General features: G+C 40.9%; 1 protein-coding gene across 1 annotated transcript; it reads left to right on the forward strand.

Moving 5' to 3' along the window:
• Positions 1–1211: 1211 nt before the first annotated feature.
• Positions 1212–21133, forward strand: tcf3b (transcription factor 3b). Its single transcript, XM_046392011.1, has 14 exons — positions 1212–1768; positions 4704–4800; positions 6929–7001; positions 12511–12584; positions 13235–13307; positions 13794–13834; positions 14061–14193; positions 14864–14910; positions 19216–19315; positions 19413–19513; positions 19833–19926; positions 20092–20150; positions 20895–20999; positions 21039–21133. The coding sequence occupies exons 2-14, from the start codon at positions 4726–4728 to the stop codon at positions 21066–21068; spliced, it is 1005 nt and encodes a 334-aa protein (XP_046247967.1). The 5' UTR covers positions 1212–1768; positions 4704–4725; the 3' UTR covers positions 21069–21133.
• The last annotated feature ends 288 nt before the right edge of the window (positions 21134–21421 follow it).

The raw sequence follows: 21421 nt of genomic DNA on the forward strand, positions 1-21421 counted from the left end.
AAAGACAGGGTCATCTAATCGTGTTCAACTTCAAGTAGTCCGTCATCATCATTGTGACAGAACTGCATTTCAAAAATCTATCTATCTAGCTATCAGTCTTGTTATTTTGCAAAAAGAAGCAGTGTTTTAATGCTAACACCACACATTTATGTTGATTATTCGGTGAGCCCTCCCTGTTGAAACTCTTTTCTCTGAACTAACCCCCTCAACACACACACACACACACACTCTGTGATCCTATACTCTTTGCTCTCCTCCTCTCCACTCTGCTCTGGAGCAGGCAGTTACTAGGGGTGTGTTGGTCTAATGTTTATCAACCCATCCACAAAAAGTCTGGCTACATAAAAAATAGAGCAAAAACTATTAGCTGATTGCTGTTATTATTACTGATTTACGAGTCAGTTGACAGAAAATAAATGCTGATAATATATTAATTATTTTGGTCAGTTTTCAAGCAAAATGCCATGATGCTTTGTCACATATGATAGTAAACAATATTTTGGGGGTTTGGCCTTCCAGTTAGATAAAACAAGCAATCTGAATGCATTCCCTTGAGCTTTGGTAAATTAAAGCATTTTTTCCCCCCCTGATATTCTGTGAGGAAACAGTAGATTATTCTAAAATATCAAGTGTAAGTAAGTGTTAGTTGCAGAACAAAAGGAAAAAGTGTTTCATGCTTACAGTGACTGATTGGATAATCTTTCTTAGGTCAGGTGACCAAATATTATCCTGGAACCATAAAATGTTTGAAAACATATTTTGATCTTATATATGTACACGTATATGCTTTTTTAGTGGGCCACTACTAAATAAATTAGTGTTACACATAGTTAAATTTAAATGTTCAAACAAAATTTTGATAAGAAGTGAAATTATAATTTGGTTTACATATGCTATTATTATGGCAATGAAAACAAAATAATTTAAAGCCGCGCTTTGAAGACGTTGTTTTCCTTTTGGGGGAAAAAAAGATAAAGTGGACACACCAACCAAAGTATTAAAATGATGTCAGCGGGCATGTTGGAGGCCCCCTCAGCCAGCCTCCCTAAGCACACAGGGAAAGTGAGCGTCAAGAAGAAGGCGGGCACAAGTTAGATTTCCAGCCGTTTACTGGCTCCCGTTGCTGCCAATCAAGCTCACACGCTTTCCTATTGGCTGAGTTCTTTCGCATTTATCGTGCCATCTCGTCAAGCTGCTGCTGTGTAATCGCAGGTAACTTTCTTACGATACTCTTCCGCTGGACGACCTAGTGCTCGCAGTGCGCCCGCATTTTTGAGGATTTCAGATACAGTACTCAAAGCTGAGCTCCGTTACTAGACATCCCCATCGTTTTATCCACTGGAAGACAACAAAGCTGTATTTTTACACTGTAAAAATACCCAGTTTCTCTAAGGCGTTTGAAATCGGACACCGCTGGCATTGAGGCCCTCACTTTTGTGCGGAGGGATACGGTGTTGCGTCTGACAATGTGGACGGAGGTGGTGAAGATGTCTACGAGAAGAATGAAATCATCTCAGTTGTAACAACAAAAAGGAGGACGCCAGATTAGTTACTATAATAGATTTGTTTGCACACAGACTTGTTACATTGAAGCAAACACGTGGGCGCTGTGTGATAACAGGCTTACCGGGACAAAGGGAAGACATCTACGGTCCTCCAATGCGTTTCATGCACTGAGGTCGAAATTCTCTTGAAGTTTTATGTTTTTCCCCTTGCGAGTCTCCGCTTTTCTTTTTACTGTTGGATATCAGACACTTGGAGAGGAGAGGTAAAAACACCTTCTTTTACTTCATGTTTCGGGGGAAGTTGCATGAATTCGATGGGTTTCACTGACACCTATTGTGACGCCTGCAAATTTTGAAAAGTTTTTGGGAATGTGTGGTTAAAGCGGGGGATGTAAGTTTTTGTCTGGTTTGAGGTGGCAAGCCAAGTGTGTGATGGTCTCCGCATCGACCACGGAGAGGAGGAAATTACTCCTTTGTTCTGTAGAAAGACTCGGCTAACGTTAAATGTTAGTCCTGCCTAACAAGCCTCGTTTTGTTTTTAACCGCATGTCTGCGACACTGGCTAGTATGTGTTAGTATAAAATCTTTACGTTGAGGTAATGTTGACGAGCATTTCAGCTAACTTTGTTTGTGGGCCTTCATGTATTTTCTGTACAAGCACGAAACAAACTTTCCATAAAACCCCCTTCAGTAGCCCTTTAAACATTCCTTTATGGAAGTGTCTGGCCACCAGCTAGACTTTATTTTATTGCACATTTGGCAGGAAATTCCTCATGCTCCCACCCCCACCTTCTGCTCCACTCAACTCCCTCATAATGCACGACTTGAACCCTAATATGTGAAAGAAAGAGCTCCGCATTTGTTGCATGAAGTTTGGAGCATTGCTCTTATTCTTCGGGATTACGGTCATTGGACTGGTTTTACACATCTTTTGTTTTCACTCGCAAGACACAGCCGGGGATTATGGTTTTGTTAGTGTTGTGGATGATGTCAACATAGTTCAAAATAAATGGTGAATGGGTTAGTTGTCAGCAGTAGCTTGGCTCTGGATGTGGCCTAGCGGAGATGATCAAATAATGTACATCTTACATCCTGTGGTGCCTTACATGTTCACTGTCATTGTTCTGAATAATTTGACCCAAAGTGGTCGTCATTTATAGCATGTTTCTTGCACAAGACATTTACATTCCTTTCTTTCGGACAGTATTTGAATCAACAGTTGAATTTGGTTTTGTGTTCAGTACGGCGGCTCTTGTTGCCGTAGTAGTAGCAGCAGCAGCAGTAGTAGCATTGACATACACACATGTTATAGTTATTTACCTTTGCATTTAGTGTAACATTTGAGAGGGTGAGTAATAGCAAAAACACGTACGGCCTCTACGGGCAGATTTGCGCTTATAGAAAATGTAAAGATGTCTGAAACAACAGTTATCTTTAAGCAATTACATGTAGGGAATTATGTTTGTTAGACAGGTGGAAGGAACTTAATTTGGCCCTTTTGTTATGTTTGAAAGCCATGGTCAAAACAACAGTGCGTTTATGGTTATGAATGTACATTAAACACAAGTTGTTTTTTCTGGCTGTAAAGCGTCTGTGTAGAGCAGTGGTTTGTTTCTCTGGAGGTGGAGGCTCTTTTGTGGAGAATGACCTGCCTCCTCTGCCTTGTGTGGGGTGACAAAGACCCCTAATCTGCTTGCTTCAAATATTGATCCAGCAGTAGCTGAAGATGCCATTTTGTTACATTACTCTCCTCCATGTGCTCTGCTCTATTTATGTCACTGGTTAAATAATATTTACCCATGTAAAAGAAAATTTTAGTGGTGCATATGGCCTATTTTGTCCTTGATTGGACATCTTATCCAAGAGTTTGGAAAAACAATGACAGCTACATTACTAGCCTATTTACACAACAAGTGTAAATAGGCTATGTGTTGTGTGTGTTCACTTCCTTTCCTTGTCTCAAGGTTACATTCTGCTTGTTTGAGTTCACTTGTGGAACGCACTGTTCTTCCCTGAATTGACTTGTTATTTTCATAAATTTGGAAAAAGGTTTATTACCTTTGATAAATTTGTTTGTTTTACATTCAGTTGGTTCCTAATTTCTGTTTTTCTTTCTTGATGTAAGGTTATATGCTCAGGGTTCTACTTGTTTACATTTTACAACTTATATTTCATCCATTTTTTTGTTTTCTTTTTCTTTTTTTTGATTGCATCAATTTATGCTAGTGCTATATTACAAAAGAGGCTGTAAAAGCACACCACCTGTTGGTTTCCAAGTGCCTCTGTTCCTCCATTCGCTCCCCTTACCACTAGTTCCCTGTGAGGCTTGCAGAACCGTCGCTCAGCATCAGAGAGCGGCCTCGGGCTTGCGTTGGAATGCAAAACACAGGGTAAATCCAGTATTCATGCTCACTGTGTCATTTGACAAGGTTCTTTCTGAGTTGACATATGGTAATTTGGTAATGACGTGTTTGCATACAGTCATTAGCTCTGCCTTTCACCCCTATTTCCTTGGGCTAACAATAGTCCCAATTATGTCTGTAATTGTAAATGTTTTACATCCTCTCTCATGTTGCAATGATCGACATATGGTTGTGTTATTTGCCAGGGTTGCGTAAAATGAAAGACATTTTTTAGAAGTCATTACTTGGTAGTGATTTGACTAAGGGCACAATATTCATTGTTTCGTCATAGAGTCTCTTTTACTAAGATGGGAATGCAATGTTTGTCTGAAAGAAGCATTTTTAGGGAGCCCCTGCTAAACCGTTCGGTGTTAAGTAGCCTAATATTGCCGGTTTCCCTCATTGGTCTGTATTTCTGTGACGTGGTAATACAAGCTGTATGCTTTGGGCAGCTGTGACCGTATAGATGATCACAGATTCTCATATTGTAACTCTTCACAAGATGCACAAGATTTCAATATAATATTGAAAATTGCACAGATTTGATATGTTTCCAATACATTTTTTTGTTGTTTTTTTTTTGTTTGTTTGTTTGGTGTTTTTTTTGGAGAAAAATGCTGACAGTTGCATTGGTTTCTTGAGGGAGACTAACAATTTGAATCATCTTTAGTGCTGTGATAAAGTAAAGGCAGTCTAGTTCAACTCATTCATTACCATCGTCCTCTTTGTTTTTGAAGAGCTCCATGTAACTTCTCTAGTTCCATTAAAATCCTGTATGTGCAAATTTCTCTTGTAGGGATTATTAGAGACTGAAGGGTATGAACGAACAGCAGCAAAGAATGGCTGCAGTGGGAACTGACAAGGAACTGAGCGACCTCCTGGATTTCAGTGCGGTAAGAGTGGGAGAGCAGTCTGGGTGGTTCTGGGTGGCATTGGGAATAAGAGCTAAAGAGAGTGTGATGCAGGTCTGGGTATGTTAGAAGAAGAGAGCTGGAGGTCTGAGTAAGAGTAGAGCTGTCGCAAAATTAAGTTGCCAACTATTTTGATAACCAATTAATCATTTTGATCGTTAGTAAAAATGTCAGACTAAACAATTGATCAATTAATAGTAAAGAATAAATGGCAGATTAACTGCTAATAAAAATAACTGTTGGTGGCAACAGTAAATGAGAGAAGGGAGCGAGGAAAGAAAGTTAGTGGTCAAATTTGCAACATAAATTTTTGAATCTGTTTGTTTTTCTTTTTTTTTTTTTTTAACAAAAGGTAGTGTCAACTCAAAATATTTCCATCCTCCACTCTTGGCATCCAGTGGTAGCACTGTCTGTGTCACAATAAAATGCCGCTATACCTCAAGGTGACTGGTGAAAAATGAGTTCAGTGTTGAAATATAGCTTATTGAGTTATGTAGGTGATGCAAGTAAGGAAGGAAGTGGATCCCTATGATAGAAACTGGTATCCACTGTAAGTATATACAACGAATCAGGAATGACTACAGGAAACTGTGGAAAGAAGGTGGGTTGAGCAGACAGATTCTGCATTTCTTCTTGTTGCATTTTTTTGTGTTTTAGGGAGAGAGACAGATTATTTCAGTAGTATCCTCCAGACATTATCTATGAAGTGGATTCTCTTTGGGTTTTATTTAGCTGCGTGTCATTTTGCTTTGTTGCAAGTCTTTGTTGAGCTTTACACTGATATAAACATCTCATAGGCCCAGTGGAGCTGTGTTAGTTTTTGTTTTCATAAACTGAATAACTGGTAAGGCTAAATTACCAGCCCTGTATAATTATTATATATGGGGCACGACAGGTAACACCAAACTGTGACTCCTAATGAATATTTGCCCACAAACTTAATGTCCCATGAGATTTCTTTTGACAAAGTACAGCTGATTAATACTGAAGTGTTTATACGATATCAAGAGTCATTGACATTTTATGATGTGGAACACCTGGGAACAACAGGACTAGCTTTATCTGTTGAGAGATTTTTTTAAAGCATTGTTGTTCATGAAAATTTTCCATGAAACTCCGTTATAATGACTTGTGATTCAGTCAGGTGCTTTATTAATTTAGCCCTGTTCTCTGCCTCGGTGTCGGTATTTGGAGGAAACCTTGCCTATGACAGAAAAGCACTTCTTGTTGTGAAGGGGGTTTGTGGGAGCTTCTTGTTAGACAGTTGGGTTTGTGTTCGAAAAGCTCAGGTTGATTAGCTGCCAGTTTGTATCAGCAGATGTTCCGTTTAAATATGACATTGATAATTGGGTGAGAAGCCGTCGAACAACATACAAACAAATCCCTCCTCTTTGTTTATTTGCTGGCTGAAAGAAATGCATACTAGGTTGGACACGATATTAAGCAAAACTAAAAATGTCTGCGATATCTGCAACCAGATGTAACGGAAACAAAGATGGTGTCCAAATTGATTATTTCACTGTGTAGACCTGCCCTATTAAATAGAAAGAGAAATCATGCGTGGTAGTGTCAGTTTGTGTCACGGTGTCCCAGTTACAGAAAGGTTTGGTTTGTTTAGTAGGGTTTAACCACGTCACAGAAAGATGCCACGTAGGAGGTATGTAGCCCACACCACAGTCTCACGGTAAAGCCCACAGTGGCTTGTTGACAAACCCCCCAATCAGACTGAATTGAAAGTTAAAGTTCATAGTTGTATATGAAAATACGGGAGAAAGATTTCAATTTCAAAATGCTCTACGTTTGATTTTTGGGGAAAAAAACCCTCATTTTGTATTTTTTTATATAACATGAAGTGATTATTTTTGAAATGTGATATGTGGCATGTTTCATTGTTATGCTGAAAGTAATCTAATTAATGGTGGAATCACATAGTTTTTAAATGGTTTTTATCTCATTTTAGTCTCACCCAAGACTGTAATGCTTGCAAGAGAAAAGAAAAAAAACATACAGCTGAACGACGTGTGTGTGGTGTCATTTAGTCGTGGAAATTGGATGTGTGAAGTGTGCCATCCTTTGATTTGTTAGTTACGGTATCTTTCTTCTTTTATAGATGTTCGCGCCTCCAGTAGCCAATGGGAAGAACAGGACAATGACACTTGCCAGCAGTCAGTTCGGTGGCTCAGGTAAGCTTTGAAGCTTGATATGTAAACTACCAAATTTTAGCTTGTTGTTTTATTTCCATGTGTGCTTTTTAACTGACATTGCTGTGTCTGTGTGGAAGTTTTAGCAAAACAACAAAAAAGTCGCTTAATATTATATCTGTGACTGTCAATAGTCATGTCAAACGCAGAATGCAAATCTGCAGGCCTTTGCAAGTTACAGCTAATGGGGAAGAGCAATAATTTCAAAAGTCAGCTCACCCAAGTCACAAAAAACATTTTCCCATGTAACCCTTGTGTTATCTAGCATACAAGCAGTTTCAGTTTTATTTGCCTGCCATTTGAGATCTCACCACTGCCTCAGTAGATGTAGTAGAGGTAAATTTTATTTGTGGTACAAAATTGCATTTGAAAAGTTCAAACAGCCACACAGATTTTCACAAACATGTGCAGGTTAATTCATAGACTGATGCTGATAAAAGATTTTGTTGGACTAATTTTCTACCAATGTATAAGTGCTGGAAATCGGCTGTGCATCTATTTGTTTATTCATCTATTTGTATTTTTAAGAAATTCCTGCTTAGCGATGTGCCATAGCTTGCTCTGTGCCTGTTCATGAAGTATGAAAATGATCCATTTAGACTACCGTCCTGGCCCCCTAACTGTCTTAAATGTAGCGTTAAGAAACTTAAGAAGTAGACCATAGTTTAAATGTTAGCAGACCTGGAATATTTCTTGTATGAAAAACCGAAACTACAGATTTATTCAAGTCTGTGTGAATTTTAACATTTTTCTGATTTTTCCCTTATTTCTTTTGATAGTCTTTAACTTAAAAGTGCAAAGTATCTGCAGTTAACCTCCCAAAGCACCTGAAGCCTTTGAGGGAGCTTTTTTCCTCTTCCTGAATGTTATTAGTAAGTCGTGTTACTTTCGTTCCTCTGTCACCCTGCCAACCTGGCGTGTGAAATCGAGTCACACTCCCCAGTGTTCCCCAGAGTGAGAACTTGGCCACTGAGGAACAAAGGCAAAAAAAGGGGCTTATGGACTTGAAACGACTCCCCCACCCTGAAGTGTAAAACACTCCTCCCCCAACACGGCACAGGGCTCTTACCCCCACTGATCTGCAGGAAATGGCTTGAATCCGAGACAATGTCCCTCACCCCCAGCTCACTGCCTCTTAAACAGGCCCAGCATGCAGTGAGTGGTCAGAGTGGAAGAGAGAGCTTGTTGAATGGAGGGATCAGCCTGAGGAAAGCAGGATTCTGTTTGTTTCTATTACAACAGGCAATTACTAAGCAGTGAGGAGTTAATTCCTTCCCCCCCTTCTCATGTCCTAAAGTGTGGCCCTCGGTCATTGACACCCATTTTAATGCGATACTTCAAGCTGTCCCATTTAACTCTGGGAGATCTGCAGGTACCCTCTAATAACACTTGAGAGTCAAAATGTTAACATCTGCGGATTCCGGCCGTCAAGTTTCCAGTAGATCTGTGTCATGTTATAACACACGTGTTACAGAGACTTCAGTCTGTGTGTATGAGGAAGAAAACTCTTGTAACTCCCACACACAGACTGTGTGTAAGAAAAAAAATGGAAGCTTAAGACTGGATATACACTATTTATTTATTTCTTTATTTATTCCTTTAATGTAAAGCCTGCATTTGTCAGCAAGACAATCTTAAACCCCAAATAAACCTAACCCAAATAATAGCGTATTATTCCAAAGTATGATATGGCTTTGGGCCAGGAAACCCATTTATTATAGAAATGATGACCATTAAAGAGCCGTGTCCATCTATGACGTCACTTAGGCGGCTTGTATATTCTGGGGCCCAGCAGCGCGGGAACGACAGCGGCAGCCTAGTGGCTCAGCAGACCACCTCTATTCATCAACACAAAAGTGCTCAGAGGGGTGCTAATTGCATTAGGCGTCCTTCTCCCTTCCTCAGTGGCCAGAGTGAGTGTGTGTGTGTGGGTGTGGGGTAGGATGTGTTGGGTAGAGTGGATTTAAGGGAAGAGGAAAGAGGAGAGGATTGGCAAGAAGTGTGGGATGTTTGAGAAGTAGGGGAGGCTGGGTGTGACGGTGTGTGGTGGGAGCTGGCCAAGCCCCCAAGCCTTCGGGCAGGCGTCCCCTCTGTCACCTCTGCAGCTGCTGGCAGCGTCGCCAACCCCCTTCACACACACAAATACACGGGGCGCGACAGGCTCGCTTCCTTTAGATCACAACAAACAACATTGTGAATTAATGCATGTGGAATGGTAGCTGGCTTGCCAGCTATGTGTTTGACTTTTGCACTCGCAGTTGCATACCTGCATGTGCCTGTTGTATTGTGTGATGTATGTCTCTGTGCATTGGTGGATTGTAGTTGGAAAATCTAAGCCCACAGAAAAAGGAAATCTCAAAGGAGAGTGGCTTCCTTCTTCAAATAAATTAGATGTTTTCAGAGCCTGCTGCCGTGAGAAGGCTTTGTGGCTCAGAAAATAAATATTTTTCTGGGTTCTGGTTGTGAGTCAGTATTTGCTCTGCCATGTGACTTTCACTGGAAGTACATTCAGACTAGCCATGCCAAAATCTGGATGGATGTGATATACGTCCAGAGAACCTCTTGTTATCATGCCAGCCCCATGTCTTTTTACATTTCTTATATGCATGTCTAATTGGTAGATAACTCAGAGTATTTTAAATCTTTTTTTTTTCCCCCAGTTTGGTCATCATGTCAATTAACTGTTCAAATGTTGATCACTGACTTCACTGTGAGCTTTATCTTGCTCCAGTTTAATTGTCTGGCATGGATGGCATAGATTTTGATATTAGATTTGTCAGTTATCATGCAACACAATGCCCAAGTAATCTAATGCTGCTTTCAAATAATCTTAGCCATCCTAAGTATGATCTGTGTACTGAGAGGACACATAGTGAGCATTCAAATTTTGCCCAACATCCCCTTTTCTCACAGTTGGCATCAAAATTGTGTAAATGTTGTTACAGAGGTCAACTTTCGATATATCCATCAATACTTGCAGGATATTGATGATGAGCTTAATTGTATTGTATTACTAATGTGATACTATACCAAATTTACGTTGTAACCAAAAGATTGCCAAACCATTGAAAGCTTCTTTTTTGCTTCTTCCAGTATAATGTAAACACAGAAAAACTGTAATGTATTTACATAAGGAGATGTATTGGTACTGATCTATAAGTACCACATTGACTGTTGCATGTCGTCATAATTTACAGGAGCTGGTAACTGCGGTGTGAGAGCTTTGGTTTTTTTTTGTGCAGTTTGTGTTGGACAGTCACACTACTAGGCAGCTAGAGAACTAAAAAGCTCAAGAGTGAAGTGAGTGATGAAATGAGGATGAAATAAAGCCCATATTGGGACATATCTGTGCTTGTCCTTTAAATTTAATTGAGCGTACCGACTCTTAAAGTGTTCAGAGCTAATTTTTTTAGGTCACAGACAAAGGGTTGGTTTAAAACAAAGTACTAAAAATATTTGTACTGGCCAAAATAATTGATGTAGGAGTACATTGCTGACCTACTTTGAATGGTACATATCTCATTTTTACCATTAGTCTTTAAAGGGTGCTTACTTGCTTGTATATGAGCAACACAACAACATAGACAGGATCTAAATGTTACCATCTTAAATTTAGTGGCCAGTGTAGCTTGTGACCCCAGTTCATTTGTCTTGCATTATTTTCTAATTCTGGTTGTCTTTCAATATTGCACATGACAAAAGACAGACAATAGAAAGATCTCTCCTCTGGCATAGCTGGGCTCTCCTAGGCTGGCTGAGCGTCAGTGTCACCTCAGCAGCTCTCCACCTTGTTTTAATTGCCTCCAAGTTAATTACTCCTGCAAGTGTGAAACAATGTTGTCAGACTTATCCTGCACAGCCGCGCTTTCACTCTATTCGCTGCACCCCCGCTGGCCAAATGGAGACTTCATAGGCGGATGAGTGTTGTATTGAAAATGGCTGTGAAGTTACTCTCTTGACTCTACTTGTTGGCATGGTTTGCCTACTCAGTGCAGGTTGTGGTCGACAGTGATGTGTAATTTTGTGGGTTACCTGTTACAGTTTTTAAGCATGTCGTACATGTGAAAATACTTTGTGGTCTACCAGCTATTTGGATCGAGTTGATGTGTCTTGAAGTAGGGGAAAAGGGAAGTTGTTTGAGTTAAAACACATCTATTTTGTTGGCAGGCTGGAAGTAGAAGAGTTCACATCTCTCATGTGAAGTAGATTTTTTACCTCACTAATTTGATGTTACTTTTCACGGCACCAGTCCTTGGCTGAGGTGTCTTCATACAAAGTCTGTCATCTTTAACTGCAAGCCTGTCACCAGTGTCCTGTGCCATTGGACATGCTTGGTGGTGGTGCAGCTCTTTATTAGTGCTGTGGCCTTTCAGGAGGGCCGATCTGACAGTGAGCGAGGCTGATCTTCTGAGGTCCCCTCTCCTCCTGCTCGCCTGATTCTCCATGCCACTGGCATCAGCTCCATAGATCACGGCTGTCGCAGGGTGTGTAGGTGCTTGCACCGCTCTGTTAGTCTCATCACTCATTCTCACTCGTCAGCCAGCCTGCTGATCTCGCCCAGACCCCTCTCACTCTGCCTTCCCTCTTGTTTCCCCTCTCTCCCTCTCTCTCTCTCTCTCTCTCTCCCTCCCCTGTCCCCTTGCTTTCTCCTTCCACCCGCTCACTCTCTCTTTTGCTTTCTCACACACATTTTTTTAATTAGGCAAAAATCAAAGACGAACTATGAATATTCATAAGGAAACTGCATTAATATGCACAATTATGCAAATCAGCATGCAATTAAGGCTTGTGTCTCCAGAGAGCCTGGATAGCATTAGTGCATAAGACAGGGAGAAGGGGATGATGGGGGTATTTTGGAGTTTTCTGCTCCACCAGTCTTTTGGCTGTGTTTTTCCTTTGTGCCACACATTTACGCTTCATTCTTTACCTAAAACACTGGGGTTCATGTTTTGTCTTTCTGCGTTTTGTTTTGTGGTATTTTATGTGTTTGTATGTGCCAGGTTGACTGAGTGGAATTTAAATGTGGGTTAGATGACATTTCATCCTCATGGATTACATTACGGACGTGAATGGTTAATTTTCTGCTATTCAGTGACTGTCATAAACAGTAATGAGTACGCTGAGAAGCTTTTCCTATGTTATTTCTTGCTCTCCAGAAATGATGTAATACTGCATGGCATCTTGCATACGACAGCAGCATTTTTGATCAGTAATGGTAGTCTCTCCTGGCTTTGTCCGGGTCCGTTGTGTCCCCCTAAAGACATTGAATATTTAGAGGAGGACATGGTGACAAGTTCTCTTGATATGACTCCAATATCAGGACATTTCTACATATCTGTAGCAACACACACACAATGTTTACCCTCATTTTGGCGATTGATAACATAATTCACAGCATTAGTCCAACCAGCTTTTTGCTCCTTTCATCTCTACTTCAGCCTAACTTGCTCATTTCCCTGCCTGTAAATATTTACAGTGTGTCTTTTTGCAGCAATAGATGACCGCAGCGGCTCTGGGTCTTGGGGCTCAGCTGAACAGAACAGCCCCTCTTTCAGCCAAGGACGGGTAAGAACTAAATACACACACTCTTAAGTCACACATGAATTTAAGTTTGGAGATCTAAGCATTAACACCAGATGCCATCATATTGTCACACACTCACACATGTTCAGTTAATCACTCTGCCATAGAGGAACACACAGACACACACCCCCTCTCCCCCTACCACCACAACAGCTTAGTACTTTTTCATGCTGTGTGCCATGTTTGATTCGAAGTGGTAGTTTTACTTTCTACCTAATAACCTTGGCTCAGGATCCTGCATTGGCACGCTCTCTGGTAGCCCAGAACCTCTGTGGAAGCCCACTGGTAATTGCAGCTTCACATCCGCTGTAACTGTCTTGGCACAACTCTGTAAATACAAGGAACAGAGGGTGAAATACATGCAGCAGTCTTTGATTACCACAAGTTGATAATTAAGAAAGTCGGTTTGAATCCCTAAACTGATGCAGATTTGTTTGGCATGGATCCTGTGAGACAGAAAAGCAGGGGGAGAGTAATCACTAAGCGGCATAGGTGTGCTAACAAGACGGGGACAGCCTGAAAGAGTGATTCTAATTTGGATCTATGGGTGTGTTTGGTTCTGCATGTTTTTGTTTACATTTTTCTAAGTTTTTCCCTTTAAGGTTACTTTGTGCATACCCATGTTCCCACAGGGCTATGCCGAGGGATCCCACTACAGTGAGCATGAGGGCTTGTCCTCTCCGTTCATCAGTTCAGGAGTTGCAGGTTTGTTGTTTTTGTTGGCTTTCTTCAAATTATTTCTAAAGTGATTGTTCTGTGGCAAACTGACTTTATGAATATTTTATCTGCTCTGCTAGAATTAGTATATACATTTATTTCACCACGTCATGCTCCGTTTTTAAAACCATCATATTGATAATTTGACTGCTGAACATACTTTGTTTTCTGGGAGTCAAAATGTGTATGTGTCTACACGCGTGTGTATGTGTGCGCATGTGCGCCTGTGTTCATTCGTTGAGTGTTGGGGATGTTAGGGCAACGAAGCAGAAACCTTCCCTAGGGTTTTGTCTGGCAGGCAGCTTTATGCAGCTGAGCGTACTGAAAAAGGGGAGGGCATCTCTGGACTTTTTGTACTTCAGAAAACCTACTTTTCATTTGTTTTATCACACACCATTGCCTCTAAATGTGTGTATACATTTCATGGTTTCTCTTGCATTAATAGTCAAACAATCTCTCACTTTCATCTTGCAGGTAAAAATGAGAGGCCACCATACACTCCCTTTGGAAGCCAGGTACGTTGCCATTTAGTTTATTCCTTGAATCCCTCCCCCTCAAGGTTATATGTACGTGAGAGCTAAGTTTGTGTGTCATTGTAAAAGAAGCCCGGTTTTCTCACTTCTCTTTTCATGTTAAATACTGTCTTCATTTCCAAGAAGCGAAGCGGTTTATGCTGTGCTCTCCCACGCCCCTGTAAGTATTATTAGTAAAACCTTGTTTCACTATCTTCTCTCCTCCTAGCCTGGTTTCCTTCCGAGTGACATAGCGATGCCCAGCCCAGATGCTATGTCCCCCTCTGGCCTGAAATCTGGCTCCCAATTTTACCCCTCATACCCCAACAACCCCAGGAGAAGACCGCCTGATGGAGGAATAGGTAAAATAAAAGGACAAAATGCATTGGCCAGATTGTGGGGGACCAGTCTTTTTTTTCTTTCTTTCTTTCTCCTGTATTTTTTATTATTTTGATTTGACTAGGGTTGCAACTAGTATTTTTAATTTCAGTTGACCTGTAGATTATTGTCTTGGTTAATTTTCTGGTATTTAATATTTGTGGAAATGGTAACAATTTCCCAGAGGCTCAAGAAGTGGCTGAAACGATTAAAAATAGTTGATTTTTTTTTCCTAACGATTGACTAATTGTTTCAGCAACTAATTGTACTGTTAATACTTAACTCTGCAATTTGTGAGTTTACACCAGCATGAGTTTTTATTGTTATGTAAATATTTTGGTACAGTTGTGTTTGATATCTCTTTATGTTTTTCTTTTGGTTTTTTGCCTTTGTTTTGGGCTACATTCGACAGATCTTTTTAGTCTATACAGATGAATGCGCAGCAGCATTCATTCACACTGACAGACATACGCATACGCACTGGAACATGCATGCTGCAGCACATTCAGTTTCTTTCTGCTCTGTGGTTAGAATTAGAGCTCACGATGAAACTGTACCTGAACTCATGTAACACTGCCAAATGTGTCTTTACAAAGTCCCTATCTGTGTCTTTGTCTCTCACCTTTTCTGTTTCTCCACTACCTGTATGTATAGACACCCAGCCAAAGAAGATTCGGAAACCCCCTGGCCTGCCGTCCTCGGTGAGAGCTTATTTCTGCTTGCCTTCATCGCTTGCAGCCAGTCCTTTCTCTCTCTCTCTTTCTCTTTTTTTCCTCTAAACACGTTTACCACACACACACACACACAGATACACTTTCACACTGCTTTCCCCACTCTGCTTGAGCAGTTCTGTGACAGACAGGGGTAAAGACCCTCTGCTCTGTCAGAGTCTCAGTGAGTTGACAGTCAGGCAACTTGGGCCCCAATAAACATCATCACTGTGGTTGTCTCTACACTACACTCAAGTGGTTTCAAGTGGTGTTCAGGGTCTGGTTGTCATGTAGACGAGCAAATTTATAGGATTTTGAGCTACTTTCTCAAGTCTAGAGAGTTACCTTCTTCAATGACCCATTTTGAATTACATGTTTTGATATACACAGCAGTCCTGGGTTTGGATGTGTTTCAGGAAGGCGGAATGCTTTAAGGGTTCAGGTTGGTTGGGTACTAGTGGCTGATTCCAGTTCAGAGTTGGTAACATGCCTGGACGTATTGAGCTCAGAGTTTTAACAATCTCTTATTGAGTCTTTCATCTCTTGTTCTTTCATTAGTAAAGTATGTATAAACCATTCAGGAAGTTGTCTGGCTAAAAAGCAAATATCTAAAGTGTCTGGTCAAAGTTTCACTTCTTGGAACATAAATTTTGGAGTTTTACTTCCTTAAAAATTAGGTTATTTGTAATTTTTTGTTCCTTTAAAAGTTAAGTCGGATTTCAACTTGTGAAATGGACTTGATAACTGGATTCAACAGAGTGCTATCAGGCCCCAGTCCAGGCGGTATGAAGTCTCATAGTGCTTTGATTTACTGTACCAAGTGTCACATTTTGACAGTGGGCCCAGAATTCCCAGCAGCTGACGTGTGTGGATGATGGCAACCACACATAGCTGGAAAACAAGTAAGCATTACATGTTTGAATATATACAGAATGAATCTGTTAGTTTGAATACAAAGAATTGAATCAGGCTGCAGTTGCCCACATCATTCTCATTTATAGATTATTTCCACTGGCTGAATTTGAGTCCTGTGCATTGATTACCAGCCAGTCCTTCCATACATTTACACCTTCTGTAGATCACAGATGATTCAGAAGCCTTTTTCAATTTGAATGTAACGTAGGATTTTCAACACAGCACTAAGTCCTATCAATATCTGCTGCAGATACTTGAAAGTTCACCATTGTCTAAAACCAACAGATGCGTGCCAACATAGTGTTACAAATCAGAAAGACCCTACTGGCAGACTGTGGGTTGCTGTTGCTTTTAGAGCCCAGCCTTGCTGCTTGAGCTGCCACTTGGCCATCAATATGAAATACTGCCATTACATAAACATTTTCTGTAACCCAGTCCTCATTCTACTGTAGTTCTCAGATGACATCAGTGACCTAAAAGAAGCTGGGTGTGGAGCCTTTGCATCTTCTCACTTGTGGCATCTGTGTTTCAGCGCAGCACCTTGAAGCAGGACTCAAGCGATACAGGCGGAGGATAGAAATGTTTAAGATGGACTCTTTACCAGTTATATTAAATATTGGGAGTGCATATGCATTGGATGTTGTGAAAATTAAAGAAGGTGTGAAGTTTTCTCATGATTTCATCATCTTGGTAAATGTTGCACAAGTTTTGATAACTAAAGTTAAATGAAAATTAACTCATGACTGTACTGATATTTGCGTGGATGAAGTAGATTCAAGATCACAGAGCCATGGATGTGTAATCTGACAGGAAATTAAGTTACTAGTGTTGCATTCTAACTCTAAGTTTTAGTGTGAGATTAAGTTGCAATAGATGCAAACGTAGCTGGCAGCATTGGTTAGGTGGGTTCATATCAGATCGCCTAATAGTCAATATGGAGATGGACCTGAGTTGGACCTGGTGAAATTTCTACTTTGCTCATTTCTTGACCCCTCATTAATTACAGAAATTCAGAAACCTGTGTTTTTATTTTATTTTTTTTCTTTTTCTATCGGCGCTGTCCTCCACCTGTGGGTGTTGTCGTGTTGAAGTGGCTGCTGAAACCTCAGTGTGTAGACACCGTACGCTGCGGTGACTGCGTAACAGAGTTTGAGAGTGAACATTCTGTTTGGCTGAAGTCCCCTCTCTTTCACTGTCTGAACCTCAGTTATTCCCTGCAGTGTGAACGATGGCCGTGTGGTTTTAATGCGAATGATGAGATGTTTGTGTGTGTGTGAACCCCCCCTCCCCCACTACATCCAGTCCTCCGCCTACGCTTCACCACATGATGGCCTGGGTGGGCCTCCCCCTGTGAGTGACCCAGTTGTGAGGCGCGGTGCTTGCGAGGCCTCTTAGCCTCGTGTCTGAGCCCAGATTAATGACTGCCGATGATGATCCTGTGGTCTTTCCACCCTTACACACTCCCTCCCTTGCTGCTTCTTTTCACCACTCCTTCAACATACTCATCTTCTTTTCCTTTATCTACTTTTGTTGCTTAAAATGAGTAAATGGACACATAATAGCTGCAGTGCAAAGGTCATTTCTCATTTCCCCTCAAGCTCTCTGACTTCTGTAACCCACAATACCTGTACACAAGATCCTTGCCCTAACTCTGTGAACCCTCACCCCCTCTCACCTGCAACTGCCAAACATCATGGAGGAACTTCTCTTCTGCCCCATAGTTGTCCGGTGTACTAATGTGGTTAAAACCCTTGTGGTTGAATAAAGCGCTTTGAGGTTAGTTTGATGTTAATCTTCATCTACTCCCCACCCCTTGTGACAACCCATGTTGTTCTAGTGTAGAGACCTTTACACGGTCATAACCTGAATTACATTAAACCCCTATTAGTTGAGGATTTTAACCTAGAAATCCCCTTTCTTCCTGAGAATACAATTATCCACCAGCACCACTCATTGTGTAGTTCTCTGTTCCCATCTAGAGCAGCAGGATTCACTCGACATTGTTCCCTGTGAAAGAACAACTCAAAGCCTATTGTTAAATGAAGCCATCTCCGTCATGTTTTCCCCTGAATTAACCATGATCATTTTAAATCCCCTGTTTCCTTCACACTCCCCTGGTCATATCAAGCTTTGTTTAAGTCATTTAGATTACCTTCTCCTGTCCCCCCTCAACACCCCTTATCTCTCTACCCATTTCATAAATCATCAGGGCCTTCATTTTTCCCCCTCATTTCTCCCCCCTTGCCCCCTTCACCACCCCCTACCCACAGCAATATCTCTCTCTCTCTCTCTCTCTCTCTCTCTCTCTCTCTCTCTCTCTCTCTCTCTCTCTCTCTCTCTCTCTCTCTTCCCCTTTCTCTCTCTCTCCCCCTTTCTCTCTCTCTCCCTTTCTCCCTCGCTGTCTGGATCCCAGCCCCCATCTCTCTCCCTCTCTTCGCTCCCTCTCCTCAGCCCAGCTGCCTGTGGAGTTGGATGTGGTCCAGGAACAGGCAGATGGCTCTGTAATTAGAAGTGCATCTCTCCATTCCCTTTCCACTTCTCCCTGTTAAATCAAATTACAGAAAAAATCCCTTCTCTGGATTAGCATTCTTTGCAGCATAGCCTTCGTTCTCTTTCTGTGTTCCTCTATCTGCTATGTACCACAGAGGAGTAGAGGAAAAGAAGGACTGAGTGGTTGCTGATGGTGTCGGGGAAAACTGAAGGCTTCTCATGTCCATGGCTCTGGAGCACAGAGATGTGTCACTGACAGCCCGGCATCCATTTTTGTTAGCAATATGTATGTAAGGATGTGTGATTGGACTCTTTAAGGTGCTAATAGAAAATGTTTCATCAGAGCTGTCCATTTTCATGTTTACTTTAATTCAATCCTCTGTTGATACCACACAGAATGTGACAGTGCTAGTTTGAGGGTATTGATGGTGGAGTGTTCGTGGGTGTGTGTATGTGTTGGCTCACTGAATATATGGTATGTGTGTGAGTAGATACTGAGTGTGTTATTGGGAGGGGCTGCAGGCCAGGCAGTGCGATGTCACTTATGTCCTGGGAGGTAGAGGAAGTGCTCACTGTGCACTGGGATTCAAGCCGTTGCTGTGCCCAGCGTGGCATGGCCGCTGTGTTCTCCTCCACAGGCGAGGAGCCGGCCTGCCTCCACAGCCAGCAGACTCCCTTTTGCCATCTTGTGGCAACTTGAAGCTAGTGTGATTAAAGGGTTTTCAAAAAGGAGGTGGATTGATAGCGTCCTACTTAGTTTCTCCTGATGCTCATGGCTGCATATAACGTCATCTTTATTTTTTTCCCAACATAAAAATATTCATGTTTAAGTATATAATAGGTCTTAGAGAACTTTCAATCCAACTGCTCACTGTCTGCATGTTTGTTTAGGTGTATGCCTCCACATCTGGTGATGAGTATGCCCGAGACAATGGAGGATATCCCGGTGCTAAGCCTGGAGCTGTCTACCCTGGCTCTTTCTATATGCAAGGTATCCTTTATCGTAATATCACAGAAGTGAACTTGTTCTGTAATACTATTTCTGAAGGTTTTTTTCATATTTGCAAACATGTCTGTGCTTTTCTCAGAAGACCCCTGGTCATCTTCTGGCTACTCTGCCATGCTGGGTAATTCTCCTCACATTGGACAGCCAGGGTCCTTCTCTGCAATTAACCCACAGGACAGAATGGTGGGTAGAAATGACCTTTATCCCGTTCTTGTCATCTTTATCCCATCTTTGTTTTTTTTATGTCTTTGTAATTGTTTACATCTTCCAGTGTTGCTTAAAAGGAAATGATGTGGTAAACTTGAAGGAAAACCTTTTCATTGAGAAAAAAGATGTTGGCATTTGCTCTTCAGAGGTGTCAGTTCCGAATTAATAAACCTTAAGCTCCAACACAACACATTTATCACATTGTTTTATTTTTCTGTGAGGGTGTGTTTGTGCCTTTATGGAGCTACTTGTATCGCTTCTCCACAAGTGTCAACCCCTGTCCCTGTCCCCACAGAACTATCCTCTGCACGGCAGCGAAGTCAATGGCTTCCACTCAGCTCCCACCACTTACAACCACACACCCACCATCAATGGAGATGCCATCATGGGTAAGGATCTTTGTAAGATGAACTTATCTCACCAGTATCTTGGACCCATCTGTCAGATTCGGCTCCTATGGTTGTTTGATTTTTTTTTATTTATTTATTTTTTTTACCCGACCAAAAGCAAATTAATGGGTCATCTGACTCAGATTATTTATTTTGTCTCTGCAGCCAACCGAGGTACCACAGCTGGCAGTTCGGGAGATGAAATTGGGAAGGCTCTTGCCTCAGTGAGTTCTACTCTGTTTGTTGTTGTTTGGGTTTTGTTTTGTTTTTTGTTTTTTTTATTAGAGCTGGCCAATACAAAAAAAATGGATACAATAATTTTATTGTATCCATTGAATTTTATTTCCTCTAACAAAATTAATATCTTTTATGTTGTGTGAAGAAAGAACAAATAACTGCAAATTCAGCAAAGGATGGTGAAGCCAACAAAAATGAAAATGTTCTGTCAGTACTTCAGCATTGCTTTTGTTGTTCATGGTCTGATGCAAAACAGATGAATGTTAATTGTAAAATATGCTGTAGAAACTTCCAAATAAGGACAAAACAGTGAAATTTGCAGACTGAAAAATTATTTTATTATTTGTGTGTATACATAATTTTAAACCACACAAACAATTCTTGAGTTAATTTTGTGGCAGCTCTACCAGAAATCCAGAGCTATGAAACCTTTTCAGGCAGACAGATGTCATGTTTTATTTGCTCAATAATGTTTAATTGTTCTATTGATAAATAATTACCAACTTAATTATTTGCTGGAACTCTCTGTTTCTATTAATGAATGTTTTATGATGTCATATGACTTGACATAAATACTGTGATTAATATTGAATGATAATGTTGTAGTGACTTTTTCTGCCGTATTTTCCACCACCAGTTTACCGTTTGACTAAATTGTACTTAATGCCAGAATTGTTATGTATTCTTGCTGTGTGCCATAACGTAGGGTTGTCTTTGATCAATTCATTTAGATTTACCCGTCGGACCACAACAGTAATAACTTCTCCTCAGCTCCATCTACTCCTGGATCTCCTCAGGCTATTGCAGGTACAGTTCAATTCTCATATGCAGTTAAAATGAGCATCAAACTGTTACCCCTTGTGCATGATTCAAAATGTTATGTAGAGGTAATAATCTCAGACTAATGTCAGACTAATCTTACACCCCAGTATGAAGAAATCTGCATTTCATAAACACTTTATTCATTCTCTTCCAAAAAAAAAAAGCACCTCGTCTCAATTTGCATCAGTTTGATACTACCTTCCTTTGATGTAAAAGTCATATCAGCCTAACAGCTGAGTAAATTTTGCCAATCAGAAGGTTGGTAAACTGAGATCAAGTGGTTTTATCCTGTGCTTTATTCTCACTCTTGCAACTACAAATTTGGATAATATTTCAGTTTCAGCTACAAAATATCTGCATCAGTCCAGTTAATTTAACTTGTTCAGTTTGATTGCTGCTTTGTTTTTGGCACACACAAATGAATCGGTTGAAATTG

Source organism: Scatophagus argus, chromosome 6 (genome assembly GCF_020382885.2).
Source record: "Scatophagus argus isolate fScaArg1 chromosome 6, fScaArg1.pri, whole genome shotgun sequence".
NCBI classification, from domain to species: domain Eukaryota; kingdom Metazoa; phylum Chordata; class Actinopteri; family Scatophagidae; genus Scatophagus; species Scatophagus argus.

Excerpts from the sequence above, each read along its gene's own strand:
- tcf3b (XM_046392011.1), top strand. The coding sequence starts at position 4,726 with ATGAACGAACAGCAGCAAAGAATGGCTGCAGTGGGAACTGACAAGGAA. Across the intron at positions 19,514-19,832 it reads TTAACCCACAGGACAGAATG|AACTATCCTCTGCACGGCAG; the intron begins GTGGGTAGAAAT and ends CTGTCCCCACAG. Across the intron at positions 20,151-20,894 it reads TTGGGAAGGCTCTTGCCTCA|ATTTACCCGTCGGACCACAA; the intron begins GTGAGTTCTACT and ends CAATTCATTTAG.